This window comes from Manis javanica, chromosome 4, assembly GCF_040802235.1.
Source record: "Manis javanica isolate MJ-LG chromosome 4, MJ_LKY, whole genome shotgun sequence".
Taxonomy (NCBI): Eukaryota; Metazoa; Chordata; class Mammalia; order Pholidota; family Manidae; genus Manis; species Manis javanica.
The window spans coordinates 169,271,601-169,287,715 of NC_133159.1; the positions used below are offsets into that span (position 1 = coordinate 169,271,601).

Sequence of the window (16,115 nt, forward strand, 5' to 3'; positions counted from 1 at the left end):
GCATGGCCTGTCTCTTCTGGGTCTGCTGGGTTGGGGGGGCACCAGGCAAGGTGGGGGTGCATGCATGTGGGCTTGCCCTCACCCTCGGTGAAGCACTCCTCAGGCTGCTCCCCTTCGGGGTTCTCCTCGGCCTGCTCCTCAGGGTCCTCCTCAGGGGGTTTATAGTCAGCTGTGCTACAGACGGAGGAGTTCCCGTCGAGGGGCTGCGGCGGCTTCTGCAGGGCCACATGGTCACATGACCCCTGGGTCCTCCCACCACGTGGGGTAGAGGAGGTCAGGATGGGAGACCAGGAGGGAGAGGAGAGAGGGTGGGTGCAGCTGACCTATTCATTCATTCACTCAGTCATCCATTCCCTCAGCCCTGGATTATGCAGCCAGCACTGCGCCTTGTGCAGAAGAAGCACAGGGCCCGAGGCTGCCGGTATCCCACCCGCATGGCACTTGGATTTGGAGGCCTGGGGAGGCACAGCGAGGGCACAAGGAGGCCCAGGAAGGCCTCCGGTAAGGAAGGAGGCTGGGAGGCAAGCAGGCGGGGGCTGGTGTGCGGCACAGCCAGGCTGGGGCAGCGTAGGGGTGGGCAGCAGAGGAATGAGAGTCCTGAAGGCACTTTTGAGGGGGTAAGAAAGGGGGTCAAGATGGAGCTGGGGCTGAAGGTCTGAGCCTTCCCATCCCCAGGGTCTGTCTGGCCAAGGGTCCAGAAGGGATGGGAAACTGTCCCCAGCCAGAGCTCCAGCCCAGGGCTAAGGGAGCCTTGTGGTGGGGAGGCTGGTGCTCCAGCCCAGCCAGGCCTCCGCACCTCCTTCCGCTGCTGTCCCAGGCCAGCTTCCCTGCCCGGGCCTCCCTCAAGGGGACCCCTTCATGTGGGGTGAGGCCCCTGAGGGAGAAGATGGAGAGGGCAGCTTAGGGAGCAGCTCTGTGTTTACAATGGTGGCCAGAAATTAGGGACGTCCTTGTGCCCAGTTGACAGAAAGGGAAATGAAGGCACAGGGTGTTAGTTGAGGGCCCCCACTGAGCTGCTGTATCCTGGGCGCCCCAATGTCCACAGTCCCCCTTGGAGCCCTGCTTGACCCTCTTTAATGAGTCCCCAGGGACTTGACCCTGGGCTCTCTCTAGCCCTTCCCCATCCCTGTTCCTCATACTGAGGTCGATGCCACATTTCCCAGGGTATTTATAGCTTGGCAGGCACTCAGCCCCCTGGTAAGTCAGCCACATATTTGGGGGGAATAAGGAGTCAAGAGCTTTCAGGGTAAAGTTCATTCAGGCTCTGGGGCCCTGCCAGGCCCAGGGCGACAGTGTGGGGGTGGGCAGGGGTCCTACCCTAGCTTATGTGCTTGCCCTTCCCCTGCCAGAGCTGAGGGTGGGCATGGGGGCTCAGGCAAGGCCCCAGCCTAGGGGAGGGGCAAGAGTAGGCATCTCAGCCCAGCAGCAGGCCCCCTGACGGGCTGGGCCAGGGCTCCTGCTGGCACTGCGCTCAGCTCTCTGCCCTCCTGTACCCAGCCCCGCTTGCCCCCTGGTTCCTCTCCTCAGGGCCCCCAGCCTGACCCAGGGCTTGGTCTTACACTGGGAGGTTGGCACCAACCCCGGGAGGGATCTAAACAGAAATACATGATAATCGCAAGGACTTGGCAGGGGCTTTAAGCCCAGAGGGGGTTTAAGAGGGGCCTCCAGGGTCCCAGCCCTGCTGAGGTGCCACAGGTAAGAATATCCTATCCAGGAGTGCCACCTGCTGGTGGGAGGGGACCAGAGGGAGCTGCGAGGCCAGAGAGACAGGAGGAGACAAAGGCACTAGGACAGGCCGGGCAGGTGGGACCAACCACATCAGTAACAGTGGCAGCAGTCACCGGGTGCAGAGAGCTTACTGCGTGCCTTACCCACAGCATCTCTTCAATGCTTAAAACACTGCCCCCGTAAGGTACCATTACTCTAATTTTACAGATGGAGAAACAGGCTCAGAGAGGATCTGTGTCCAGTCCAAGGTCGCACAAAAATTTGAAGCCATGAGCCCCTCAAGCTGTGCCCTGTGATGGGCTCACCTTGACATCCTCAGGCTCTGAGAAAGTGTCCGTCTCCTCTTCTGTGGGCATCTCCAGGTCAGACTCCTCGGAGGCGATGGGCACTTGGATGGTCAGGTAGGGGTTGTTGATGAAGTTGAGGTGGTCCAGCTCGATGCTGGGCGGAGGGCCGTCGACCAGGCCCACATGGTTCAAGATGTGATTGTCTTTCTTCAGGTCCTTGTCCCCCTCGTCGGGTGGTGGCTCCTTCTTCTCGTCCTCGGGAGCACTCTCCCCACCCTCCCCGGCCTCCCCGGGCTCCCCGAGGCTGAGCATGATGTCCTTGGGGCTCAGGATCTTGCCACGCAGCAGCCCCAGGAGGAAGGCTTTGGCGAAGCCGATGCCCCACTTGATGCGCCCGATGGCAATCTGCAAGTTGTTCATCTCACCGTCCTCATCTGAGGCCGCCAGGCTGTCGGCGCTGAAGGAGCTCAGCAGCAGGGCCAAGAAGAGGTTCAGGACCTGGGGATCAGGGGTTGGGAGGAAACCTCAGCTCAGCCTCTGGGCCTCTGAGGGGGCCACTGCGGTCAGCACAAGGGTCCTCAGACCTCCAGGTCATGTCTGCCACATGCTGAGCATTAGGATGCCATCTAATGGCATCTTTCAACTGTTCCTGGAAGTGGGGTGTTACTATCATCCCCACTTTGCAGATAAGGAAACTGAGGCTTGGGCACATGATAGGACTGCTGCCTGAGGCAGAGGTAGAGTTTGGGGAGGCCCACTGGGTGACAGAAACTCTGCATAACTATGTCCTCCACTGCCGGGGCATGCGAACAGGAATGGGGCTCACGTCTCTAAGCTTCCAGGACGTGCTGGTAAGCTGAATCTTTTGAGCCTTCTTTGCCTTGTGTTAAGTGGGACTTTTATTATCCCTGGCTTCTCTGTGCTCAGGTGCATGTTCCCTATTGTTCTGGAAGGGGCATTTGATGGACAGCTTTTCACCCCCTATTCTCCCCTTGGGGTTTTTTGCTCCACCCACTCCTGGTGCTTTTCCCTTACCTCTGCCGTAAGGGACCTAAGAGGCTGCTAGTCTGCCCCTGTGAACCATACTTCCCAGGGCACAGGTGCTTGCTGAGCCTCACTGTGTGCAAGAGCAAGTGGCCCCAGGCAGCTGCCTGCCTAGCAGAGACAGACACTGGATCAGACAACAACAGTGCAGTGGGTTTGTGTGGCAGTAAATACTGGAGTGCCCAGGCTTTGAAACCACGCTGGCTGGCTCTGAACCCCAGTGTACTCATTGGGTGTCCTGGGGCAAGTCAGATCAACTGCTCTATCTACATAATGGGGAGGATGCCAGTACCTACCTCCCTGCATTGTTGTGAGGATTTAAAGAGTGATACAAGTAGAGCACACAGTAGGTACTCAAAACATGTTGGCTGTTATGTGTGCAATAATACAAGACTATACAAGCTATAGGGAAGAGTAAGATGAACTCTGAGGCCAGCTTTTTCCAGAGAGAGGGAATGACTTGCCCTAGGACACACAGCACAGGCAGAACCAGAACCCAGGTTTCTATTCATTGCACTACTTTATGGGACATCATTCATTTAGACTCCAATGTGAAGGGCAACCCCAGAGGTTGTGACCCTGTCTTCCACCAGTCCACACTCCTGGGGCAGTGAGGAGGAAGGTGAGGCCAGCAGTGGGTCCTGACTCCTGTCAGTCAGAGGCAGGGCCACATCTTATTCTGGGGACCTTGGGGTGGGTCTGGGTGCGTGGGTGGACATAGGGCAGCAGGGGAGCCTGTGCATGTGAATCTGCCACCCTTGACCATCTCCTCCTCATGTCTCTCACTGTCTGGCTTTCACCAGTGTCCTCCAAGGTCTTTTTGTCATTGACTTACGATATCATAACATAAGATATCCTGTTAACGTATCTCTAAGATACAGGTATTGTACATTATATATATTCACCCTTTGGGAGAATGTGCTGGGGGGCTGCTTCCCATCTCTGTGTCCCCTTGCTACTTTCCTGCCTTTGCCTCCCACCAAAATTTATTCGTCTTTCTTTCCCTCTATCGTGGGGAGGCGTCCAGTTGCCAGAAACACATCTGAGATGGGAATTAGCTGCTCTCTGGGTCAGGAGGGTTTGCACACGGCTCTTGCCTGGGACAGAAATAGCTGCCAGGCAAGGCGTGGGGAGGGGGTCTGAGGAAAGGGGGATGGACATCATGTTTCCCCAGGGGCTCTGAGGGGTGGGTTGCCTATGACCTAGTCATTTCCTCTTTTTCACAGTAACCCAGAAGAAGTGCCTATGTGCCATGGATGCAGCGGGCATGCACACTCCCTGGCAGGAGGCCCCAGTGCCCTCTGGCAGACAACTGCTTCCATAAAGCCTGGGGGGAGGTGGGCAGGGAGTGGGGACAGTGCCCAAGGAGCTGACAGTGCCACCTCCCCTGGCAGCTCCAGCAAAGTGGGGGAGCCACAGAGCTGGGCCGGAAAGGGGTGTCAGTGGAGTGTGTGTGTGTGTGTGTGTGTATGTGTGTGTGTGTGTGTGTGTGTGATGGGAGGATGGGGGTGACACATGCAAAAAGGACATGCAGTGATGGGGGTGATGCATGCAAAAAGGACATGCAGTGTAGGGGTTCCAGACTCTGGGTCCAGATCCTCAAGACCCCCTGAACCTTTGCTTCCTCCCCTACAGAGATAAATGGCAGGCCCGTCATTGGAGGTGGTGAGTACTAAGAGAAGAATCCACAGAAAGTGCTCAGAATGCTAGATACCTGCGAGCAGAGGCGTCAGCGCTCCTGCTGGCGCTGGCACATCATCGTCACTGCTGCTATTAGACTGACGCTCTTATTAGGGCTACACAGACCCAGGCTCTACCCAGGCCCAGGTTGTCACCAGCTGTGAGGTTCTGGGCAGTGCCTCCTTGGAGCACAGAGCCCATGGTACCTGCTTCACCAACACTGCGAGAGCATTAGGGAACATGCACATGAAGCCCTTCTCATGGGGACCAGCACATGGCAAGAGCCCAACACTTGGGCCTAAGAGGCCAGTGGCAGGACCTAAGCCCCCACTGCCACCACGCACCTGTAACATTTGAACCCCCTTGGCCTCACCGGCTGAACATTTTGCTAAGCGCTTAGACATGTGTTGTGTAATTCTTCGGACCACCAGTGAAGTAGGTCACCGCCATTAGCATCCCCAGTTTCCAGATGAGAAAAACTGAGGCCAGAGACAGGTTAAATAACTTGCTCAGTTATTTAACCTCAGTAAGCTGTGCAGCAGGGGCTTGAAACATTTTTGGGTTTACAGGCATGTAGGTGGAAACCCTGTGCAGACCCTTTTGGCCACCCCCAGGCCCTTAACCTCACAAACTTCTACACACAGCCTGCTACCTGCCTCATCAGTCCTGCCCCACAGTTCTGTTGGGGGATCTTCTCTCTCCTCCCGCCTCCCCAAATGCCCTTCCCAGGGACAGCCAGCCTGGGTTCTCCTGCCTGCCTGTCCCTGGGGGCTCAAGACCTTATCCCATGGGCCCCTCCTCGGTGGAGGTGACACTCCTCCCCGTCAGCCCACCCCTGCCCCCAGTGGGAGCTCAGCGATATCTGAGACGTGCTGACCTAGCAGCCCAAGGAATCCATCGGCCTTTGCGGAACGTGGAGACGTGCGTCTTCCCACCCCCATGGCCCAGGACAGCGTCGCCGGCCACTGCAGGGGGCAGCTGGGTGCAGCACTCCTGGCAGAGTGACCCCCACCCCGAGAAGGGGAGGAGTTGGGGTCAGCAGGGTGAGGGGAGATGCCACCTCAGGCCCTAGCCACAGAAATGCCCGTCAGCTGGACAACAGCCCCACGCCCCTATTTCTCATCAGCTCCTGCCGCTGCTCCCCTGCCAGCCCCACATGCCAAGCCGTGAGCTACAGAAAGTGCCTGAACGGCTGCAGTTTATGCCGTCTCTGGATTCTCTCAACACCTGGGGCCTGATGCCCAGCAACAGAGAAGGGTGAGAGGTGGGAGGACAAGAGGCCCAGGAGTCCCTGGTACCAGCCCTGTGCTGTGTCTCCTCCCGCACTGCCAGCCAGTCCTCCCAGCCACCCTATTGGTACTGACCATTTCTCTTTCCTGTGAATTTAGAGAAACCCGTCAACAGAGGGCAGTAATTCGTTCAAGGTCACACAGAAGCGGACAGAGCTGGGACTGGAATGTGGGTCTATCTGACTCTAGTTATCATATTACTTTGCCCTAAACAGTGGGTCTCAACAGCGCTATTACAGTGCGGTCCCTGGACCAGCAGCCACAGCGGTGCCCGGAGCTCGTTAAAATGCAGATTTCCAGGCACCAGCCTGAAGCTGCTGAACCAGGCTGGCAGGTGGGGAGTTGGGGAGGGGCCAGGAATGTACGTTTTAAAATAAAATAAAAAACTCTCAGGGGATACTTAGACAGATGAGAATTGGAGAGCCACTGGTTAAACCCAAATCAAGTATCAGCAGTTTTGTACAGTTCAACCTCATAGGAAACAGGTCCTCGAAAGACAGCCCGATTTAAAGGAAATAAAGGAACGGGGCGTGTCTTACAGGCTTGGGTCTCCTGGGTGAGGGCGGGAGCCGCCCAGCCGGCCTCACTCACCACCAGATTGCCGATGACCATGACCATGAGGAAGACAGTGAGGCACATGGCCTGGCCGGCCACCTCCATGCAGTCCCACATGGTCTCGATCCACTCTCCGCACAGGATGCGGAAGACGATGAGGAAGGAGTGGAAGAAGTCGTGCATGTGCCAGCGCGGCAGGCTGCAGTCCGCGGCGATCTTGCACACACACTCCTTGTAGCTCTTGCCGAACAGCTGCATGCCCACCACGGCGAAGATGAACACGATGATGGCCAGCACCAGCGTCAGGTTGCCCAGCGCCCCCACCGAGTTGCCGATGATCTTGATGAGCATGTTCAGCGTTGGCCACGACTTGGCCAGCTTGAAGACCCGCAGCTGCCGGGCAGGGGCAAATGAGGCTCAGGGACCCCTGGCCCGACCCGAGGGAGCCCCATCCTTAGGAGAAAGAACGCTCTTGAGCAGCTTGAAACCCCATCCCCCGAGTGACCTGAGGCCTCGGTCTGCCTCTCTGTTAAATGGGAATAGTTGTCTCACCACCTCATCTTCTTCCTATGTCCAAAAGAAAAGAGTCCTTTTCTCTTAAAGATAGAGGCAAGTATTTGCAGGTGAAGTTATATGTCAGATTTGCTTTAACATACTCCACCCAGTGAAAAGTGGGGCAAGAGATGAAACAGCTGTGGAGGCTGATGGCTGTTGCAGCTGAGTGATAGGTACCTAAAGGTTCAATATTCTTTATATTTTTGTGGATGCATGAAAGGTCCTGTGATAAAGTTAAACAAGATAATAAAAGCACGCCTGTGAGATGGTGGGAAAGACACTAATACAGAGTCCCACTTCCACTACTGATGAGCTCTGGTCTGCCTCAGCTAAGCCTCAGCTTTCAGGTCTGCAAAACGGGGCTGAAGTCCCCACTCCACTGCCACCCAGGATCACTGAGGCATCAACTCCAAATGTCAGAAGCCCGCAGCAGCCTTGGGTGATAATGGGGATAGTCAATTTAATTTTGCATTTGCCTCGCAATCAGCTGCTCCACCCTCCCTATCGTGGTTTTACTACCTCTGGTGACAGCTATCCAACCCTAGGAACACTTCCATCTACAGCAGTCCCTCCAAAATAGACTGCAGAGATGGTTTGTGGGAGGTAAACTCTCTCAGCTTTTGCTTATCTGGAAATTATTTAATCCCTCCTTCAAATTTAAATGATAATCTTGCCGGATAAAGTAATCTTGGTTCCAGGCCCTTCTGCTTCATTGCATTAAATACATCATGCCACTCCCTTCTGGCCTGTAAGGTTTCTGCTGAGAAGTCTGATGTTAGCCTGATGGACTTTCCTTTGTACGTGATCTTATTTCTTTCTCTGGCTGCTTTTGATGGTCTGCCCTTATCCTTGTCTGCCAGTTTTATTACTATGTGTCTTGGTCTTGTCTTCCTTGGGTCCCTTGTGTTGGGAGATCTGTGGATGTCCACGGCCTGAGAGACTATCTCCTTCCCCAGATTGGGGAAGTTTTCAGCAACTACCTCCTTGGGTGATAATGGGGAGGCCCCCCTTTCTTCTTATTTCCACGAAGAAAGGCTTGGAGAGGCAGACGTGGCATGCACAAGGGTAGAGGGGCCTCACTTCCAGCTCTCTGGCTTCTGGGGGCTTCTCCTCCCACCTCCCCAGTCTTTCCGCCCCTGCCTCCGCAGCCCTGGCCCTGGGGCCTCACGCACCAGACGGAAGGAGCGGAGCACCGACAGGCCCTGCACGTTGGCCAGGCCCAGTTCCACCAGGCTGAGGGTGACGATGATACTGTCGAAAATGTTCCAACCCTGCTGGAAGTACTCGTAGGGGTCCATGGCGATGAGCTTCAGTATCATCTCTGCTGTGAAGATGCCTGTGAAGACCTGTGGGGTGCGGTATGGTGTGATCCCATCACAGAGCCTGTGGGAGAGCAGGGCCTGTGCCTCCCCCACCCACCTCCCACCTCCTGGGAGAGCCCACGGGGCTGAGCGGCGGGGTCCAGAGCCCCGAGGGGCACCACCCAGAAACCCGAACCCATCCATCGCTGGCCTTGTGACTGTGGGCCACAATGAACTTCTTGGGGCTTCACCCCAATGATGATAATATTCAACACTCACAGAGTGTGTTCTGGTTCACACTATGACTTCACTGGTATGCCGATTTCTATGTGGTTTGGGGAGGGATTTTCACATTCATCCCAGAGGTAATAAAATTGAGGCTCAGGGAGGTTAGCAGCAAGCCCGCAGTCACACCACCCGTCTGGGAACGAGCCAGGTCCCAAACCAGGTATCGGGGCTTGCTTCAGTCTCTTGTCTCTACACCCTACAGCCTCTCTACCCTGGTTGGTGGAGGTCCCAGGACCTAGCAAATATTGGTGGACTTGGAAGTCTAGGGCAGGAGCCAAAAGGGGGAAAGTCAGGGATAAATGAGAAAACCAGAGCTGCCCCCTGAAACCCCAGACGTAAGGGTCTGAGGGCTGCATGGCCCCTGAAATGCCCCTGGGCACAGCCCCCCTCCTGCGGAGCACCAGCTGCCCTGGGTCCACGGCCTGCCCAGGCACATGCTGAGCCCCACCCAGGAGCTGTCCCTGGCCGTAGCAGGTGCCCAGACAGCAGCACAGTGTGGTCAGGGGGTGGGCAGGCTGCGGGCTGGGCCCATCACGCACACTCCAGCAGCTGCACTGTGAGTCTAGAGCACGCCTTTGACCCTCTAGCCCAGCCTGGCCATGGCTGCCTTGGCATCTCCATCAGATAGACAGGCCTGCCATGCAGGTTGGGAAGTCCAGTGTCTGGTTTCCATGCTACCCACCCATCCTCTGTCCCACCTTCCAAGCCCAGGCCTCAGCTCATACTTTTCCTGGGCTACCCTCACCCATTTGCCATCCTGGAAAGATTATAAAGGGAACTGGGAAGGGCAGGGCAGGGCCAGAGGAGAAGGCAGCTTTTTCTCTTTGTCAGGCTCCACCGGGACTGGCAACGAGGTGATAATGCTCCTAATGGGCAGGGATAAGCAGGCGGATCAGTGTGTGTGTCAACAATAGTGGAGCTGGAAGGGCTGGAGTTGGGAGCGGACCTGGCCCTGCTGGAGAAATGGAAGCGGGCAAGGGGTTGAGGGCTGGAGGACCATGCCCTGGGGCCTCCAGGCTGAGCTGGAGCCTGGTGGGCCTGGGTGCCCATGGCTATATGCCCCCATTTCCAGGTCCCTCGGTCCACAACACCCTCTGAAAGTGGAGGTATTTGTTACCCAGCTCCCCTCCCAACCTCCATGCCACTATCCCCCATCTCTGCCTCTAGGACATGGCCTGGACCCCAGCCCCCTGGAGTCCTGATCTTTAGAAGTCCAGCACCTCATCCCCATTCTTTCTGCCCCCAAATACCTTGAAACCTGAATTTCACACCCTGAAATACCAGTGTCCCTGCCTTGTACATCAACTCATGCCCCCCAGATGCTGGGAAAATACCCCAGCCTGTCCCCATATGGCCCCCAATAGTGCCACATATTTCCACAAAGCCCAGATGGCCCATCAGGCGCTGTGGCCCCTCTCCTGTCCTGCCGGGGAATGCCACCTCTTCCCTGTCCCCTCCCTACCAGGTTGCCCACACTGAGCACCCTGTCAAAGTGCTCAGTCATGGGGTAATGCTCCATGGCCATGAAGAGGGTGTTGAGCACAATGCAGATGGTGATGCCCAGGTCCACAAAGGGGTCCATGACGATCAGGTGGATGATGTTCTTGAACTTCATCCATGGGGTGCAGCAGTTCCATATGAGCACTTTGTGGGCACACTTGTACCACCATGGTGGGCACTTCTGGTGGGCCTCTTCCAGCTCTGGGGGCAGGGTGGAAACAGACCCCCGGTGAGGATCCCCTCAGACGTGCTCCTTCTGCCTACATCCTCTGACCCACCTTCCAAGCCTGCCCCTCAGCACATCACCTTCAAGTCCTGCCCCTCTAGGCCCCACCCACTCTCAATACTGTGCTCACAAAGCCCCACCCCTTAGTGTTTTGAGCTTCAAAAACCCACCCCTCAGTGAGTTCACCTCTGAACACCCCTCTCTCAAAGCTCTGGCTTCTTAGTATACCCCACAAAGCCCTGCCCCTCAGTGACTCCCACCCCTGCCTGTGGCCCAGGGCTGCCATCCTGGCAGGGGAGACACCCTGATATCTCCTGGGGCTGGGTCCCAGTTCCACCTGCCACCTGCCTGTGCCACTGGGAGGGACTGGACCAGGACTGCCCTGAGGACTCTCCTTCTTGCTGCTTGTAAGGCTGGCCCCTCCAGACTGTCCCCAGGCAGTCCGCCCTTTCCCATCAGAGTGGCTTTCTGGAAACACCTCCTGTTCTTGCCAACCCAACTCTAAAGCCCTGGGACTCTGTGAGGCCCATGGATGAAGCTCCTCCTCCTGACCTTCCAGGTCTCTGCTGCCTATGCGAGTCCTTGGCCTAAGCATGACCTCATTTAATTAGCACCAGAAATGTATGAATATTGCCAGTGCCCCCACCTCATAGATGAGGAAAGGGGACTGGAGTCGGGGGCAGCCGCATGGAGACCTGGGTTTGAGGGCATGATTGGGGACTCCAGGGCAGGGGTGGCTGACCCTCATCCTGATCCAGGATTAGCAAACTCGACTTCTCAAGGGCTGCAGATTTAGTGTGTTGGTAACATCCCCACCCCAAACCTGGGTGCTACTGCAGGTGACACAAACCATGCCTGAGGCCCAAAACTTCTCAGTGGTCCCAGCAAGAGTAGCACTGAGTGACTCCTGGGCCAGCTGTGCCCAGCTTTCTGTGGGCCTTTCTTTGGCAGGGCACACAGACACCTGGATGCCTGTCATACACGGGCAGGTGAGGTGGTGCCTTCTAGAGATTTGCTAAGTCCTCTAGGCCTTCCAAGTCCTTCCTGGCACATGCCTGGGAGGGGACCAGAGCTCTTTCATGTCAGATTGCCTTTCTTCCTCCATCCTTTGCTTCCCCATTCTCCCCTCCTTCTTCTTTCCCTCTTTTCATCCATCCATACACTCATATCCCTTCCCATCCATTAATCTTTCAGCTCAGCATCCACCTGTCTATCCATCCGTCCGTCCATCCGTGTGTATGTTTATGCACCTTCTCCTTGTTACTTTACTTTATTCTCCTCATGAGAATTGGGGTTGACATAGGCATTTGGGGGAGTCCAGGACTACCTGGGCAGAGTGTGACCTTTGACCTCCAGCTTTTACCCAGAAGACATGAGGAGCAGGACTTCCAGTTTCCAGAACATTGGTCCTCCTCGGTTAGTTATCATCCTGTCCTTCCCCATCGCCTTGGCAGCTCCCAAGCCTCCCAGAGACCCCCTAGTCCCTGGCAACCTGGCCTTGCAGGCAGAGCTGGGTCAGGTTAAGCCGATGCTGTTTACTGTGGCCATTTCTTTGATATCAATGTTAAGTTACTGTCCCCCTGCAGCTGGGCCCAGCCATGCCCTCCCTTGCCCTCAGGAGCTGGGATGGCCCTGGGAAGGATAAGCGGAATAGATGGGTATGGGGTGGGCACTCACCTTCCATGGCATCTGAGATGCCACTGTCTGTGCTGCAGCTCTGCCTCGGGGGCTCCCTTTCCCCCGGGGATGTGTCCAGGCTGCCGTTGCAGTCTTTGCCGTGGGCTGGGTCCCCGTCTGCTTCCCCAACTTCCAGAGCCTTGGCAGCCTTGGCCTATGGACCAGCAAGGGTGATGGGCGTGAAGTCCATCTCTGAGCCAGGGAGAGGGACTAACTGACCCAGAGTCCTTTAGGATGGGGGCCCCTTTTTTTGGCCTGCACTAAGCCAAGTGCAGGTTGTAGGGGGTAACTTCATTGGTGGTGGGAGTGACAGGGAAGGGACCAAAGCAGCTGAGGACCCTCACCCTTGAAGACCTTTCACTCTCTAAAGCCTTGACTGACCCTGCACTTCATGAGATGACTAGAAAATGGGCAGGTCCTCATCAGGACCCACCTCTCTCTCAGCATAGACCCACAAACTGCCCAGAAAGAATCACAAAACTGTAGATATTCGAGCTGGAAGCCTGCTTCAGGTTTAACTACTCCAGATTCCTTCTTATATTTGGAGAAACTGAGGCACAGAGCTGAAAAATAGTTTTTCTACTGACTGGATGCCTCCCATCCCGCCAAACCTCCAGCCTGCGGCCTTCTGCTCCTCCTGCCTTGCACCCCCTACCCCATGCCTCCCTCACCTTCAGCCTGCCTGGGAGAACCCAGGCCGAGGGGCAGGGATACCCCTGTTCAGACCTTTTCCAGCTCCTCCTGATGCTTTTTGAATTTCTCTAGCATCTGCTGGAACTCTTCTTCCTTCTCCTGATCCTCGGCCAGCGTGGCCTCGTTCTGCTCAGCATACGCCATGGCCACCACCGCCAGGATCAGATTGATGAGGTAAAAGGAGCCCAGGAAAATGATGACCACAAAGAAGATCATGTAGGTCTTGCCGGCTGCCCGAAGGGTCTGGGACAGGGCAGAGGAGAGGAAGTGTCACGTGGCACCCGCCTTTCACCCACCACCCCTCTCCGCACACCCATTGCCCGGATAGGTAAACAGGGGGAGTCCCTCACACAGCCTGGTGCTTGAGGACCTTTGAGACAGGGTATGGCCATCCTTGGCAGGCTAAGCCACATTCCAGGGAGCTTCACAATATATCCTTAGGCCCTAGACTTTCCTGGTCTTCTGGCTCAGAGAACCCTGGGGACCCCAACCAGAAATCTGGAGATCAGAGATGCAGGATAAAAAATGGTATACAGGGGACTGGGGTCAGCTTGAACCTTAGCTTTGCTGCAGTGCCTGGCATCTAGTAAGAGCACAACAAATAGTACCTATTATTGTTAAATAATAAGAATAATAATTTTATTAGTAAATAATTATTTTATTAGTAAATAATAATCACTATTACTATTATCATTAACATCATCAGTGTTAGAAACATCATCAGGGACTAGAAGGCACTATTGCTCCAGACTCAATCTGCCTGCCCTGCAAACAGTAGAAACCAAATAACTGTGTATGGGCAGAGTTGAATTTCTAAGCTGCCCTATTGGTTACTGCGAGGCCTGGGGGTCTGTGCCAGACGCAAATATCAGCTCTTAAGGCAAAGGAGGAGGAAGAAGAAAGGCTGCGGCTCATATCTGGGCAGGTGCCCAGTGTTAGAGGGCTCCGAGAACCATCTGTAGGGGAGCTGAGGTGGTCCCATGGAGGACAAGGCCCTGTTGGGGGCCCTGCCAAGCCCCAAGGAGGCTGTGGGGACAGAGGTGACTGTGAGGCTGAGAAGCGGGGTGGGGGCAGCCGTACCAACTGGAAGAGGTTCTCCCAGTAGTCCTGCGTCATGAGGCGGAAGAGAGCCAGGAAGGCCCAGCTGAAGGTGTCGTAGCTGGTGTAGCCATAGTTGGGGTTCCGCCCGGCCTTGATGCACTCGTAACCCTCAGGGCAGTGCCTGTGCATAGGACAGGGTCTGATTTTAGGGAGGGATGAGAACTGTAGCTGGAGGACAGATGGGGGGACCCCAAGGAAAAAAGTCCTTCAGTCCTGTGACCCCCAAACAGGGAAGTATTCCAGCCATGCCATGGGCTTCCCTTACTTTCCCATCCACCCCAGGTCCTTGTCCCTAATCAACCCGTTATCCTCCAACAATCCTGGGATACCTTTTCCCACTCCCCCAACATCACTCACCCAGCGTCACTGCTGTTCCCACAGAGCAGGGCATCGCTGGCACCCTCCAGGAAATAGAAGTTCCCTTTGAGAGTCAGGCCACAAAAGAAACACATCACCCACGTGGACACACTGTAGGTACACGCCCCCATTGCACATTTGGGGACGCATCTGTGTGAACCACATACACCACATACACATGATGGGTGCTCTCTGGGTACCCTTCTCCTTTAAGGGCAGCTCCACGTGCCAAGATCTCTGCGTGGATACAGTGCAGGGGGTTCAGCTCCAAGTGGTGCCAGCTGGGTGCCTAGAGTGGTTGTATGGTTGGGATGCCGCAGGGACAGTAGGGGAGTGGGTGTCAGGGTGGGTAGACAGAGTCCAGGCTGAGGAAGGGGTACCTTCTTCCTGTTCGCCAGAGGCATTGTGTGGAATAATAGGGGCTGTGTGAGAATGTGTGTTCTGTGTGAATGTGTGTGTGTGTGTGGAGGGCAAGCATGTGAATAGGTGTGGATTCATAGGAAACTCGCCCCAGGTGGGGAACCCCTTCTCCCAGAGCTACAAGAGGATGTGGGTGCCTGGGTGCCTGGTAGCCCTGCTGGCATGCGAGCACGGAGCGTGATGAAGGAGAACAGGGATTGTGTAGGTTAGGGACTAGGAACTATGGGGCTGCTGCTCTTTAAGGTGAAAGCTTGAGGATTTTGGAAGCGGTCTGGCATTTGTTGTCAGAAGTGCACTTTGAAAATACACAAATGTGTACACTCTGAGAATATCATCTCTAAACCTGAGGACTCTGAGGGCCACGGAGATCGAGGGACTTGCCAGAGGTTCCCCAAGCTGGTAAGTGATGGATTTAAGCTCAGGTCCTTCCCATGCTGTTGATCTCATAAAAGGCTGCCCTAGGGCATGGGAAAGACCCCACTGGCCTCCGCACCCTCTGTTCTTACCTTCATCATTGATGTAGGCATCCCAGTCAAAGGTAAAGTTGCTGGCCCAGCTCTCCTGGCTGTTCCACGTGTCATTACCATACCACGTGTCATTGCCGTACCAGGTGTCATTGCCGTACCACGTGGTGTTGGTGTCATTAAAGGGTGGGGGCCAGCGCACACACTTCTGCCGCAGGTTTCCCATGAAGAGCTGCAGCCCCACCAGGGCAAAGACACTCAGGCAGAAGACAGTGAGGATCATCACGTCTGACAGCTTCTTCACTGACTGAATCAGGGCCCCCACAATGGTCTTCAGCCCTGCCCGTAGGGAGGGTAAGAGTATGGGGGGCAGGCAGGGCAGGGACAAGTCATTCTCCAATCTCCCCACACTTTTGCCTACTCCATCTCCTTCAAGGCTTCACTCACTAGGGCACCACTTCCCTGAAGCCTTCCCACCTTAGCCCCACCCTTCCCTCATCACATCCTCAATGCAGAGCCTTCAAGTGCGGGCCACAGAATGCCAGCCACTATAAGGATGGACTAAAAGGCTTCACAGGTTGTTGTCTGACTCCTAGAGCAACACACAGGCACACGGTGGAGCTGAATAAATGCTGTCAGATCAGCACTTCCAAAGTGTGTTCTTCCAAGCTGTGACCTTAGAAAGGGGGTTTCGGTTATAACATAAATAAGTCATGGAGATCAAAAGTACAACATGGGAAATAGAGTCAAAAATATTGTAATACCTTTGTATGGTGTCAGAGGATAGATGACTACACTTATTGTGGTGAGCATTTTATAATGTATATAAATGTTGAATCACTATGTTGTACACCTGAAACTAATATAATATTATATCAACTATACTTCAGTTGAAACTTAAAAAAAAATAATGTGTGAGAAAGGCTGAGTTCTATATTCCATTCTTGGAG

At 55.2% G+C, this 16,115-nt stretch overlaps 1 protein-coding gene across 3 annotated transcripts in view; it reads right to left on the reverse strand.

The window, feature by feature from the left end:
• SCN4A (sodium voltage-gated channel alpha subunit 4) overlaps positions 1–16,115 on the reverse strand; it is a 42,879-nt gene that overhangs the window by 9,553 nt on the left and 17,211 nt on the right. For all 3 annotated transcript variants that reach the window (XM_036997554.2, XM_036997555.2, XM_036997556.2), the window contains 10 exons: positions 15,208–15,504; positions 14,282–14,345; positions 13,904–14,045; positions 12,857–13,066; positions 12,131–12,284; positions 10,190–10,428; positions 8,311–8,484; positions 6,620–6,976; positions 2,034–2,513; positions 83–215 (listed from right to left, as the gene is read on the reverse strand). In XM_036997554.2, coding sequence (XP_036853449.2) covers positions 83–215; positions 2,034–2,513; positions 6,620–6,976; positions 8,311–8,484; positions 10,190–10,428; positions 12,131–12,284; positions 12,857–13,066; positions 13,904–14,045; positions 14,282–14,345; positions 15,208–15,504 — 2,250 coding nt within the window. The remainder of the gene's footprint in view (positions 1–82; positions 216–2,033; positions 2,514–6,619; positions 6,977–8,310; positions 8,485–10,189; positions 10,429–12,130; positions 12,285–12,856; positions 13,067–13,903; positions 14,046–14,281; positions 14,346–15,207; positions 15,505–16,115) is intronic.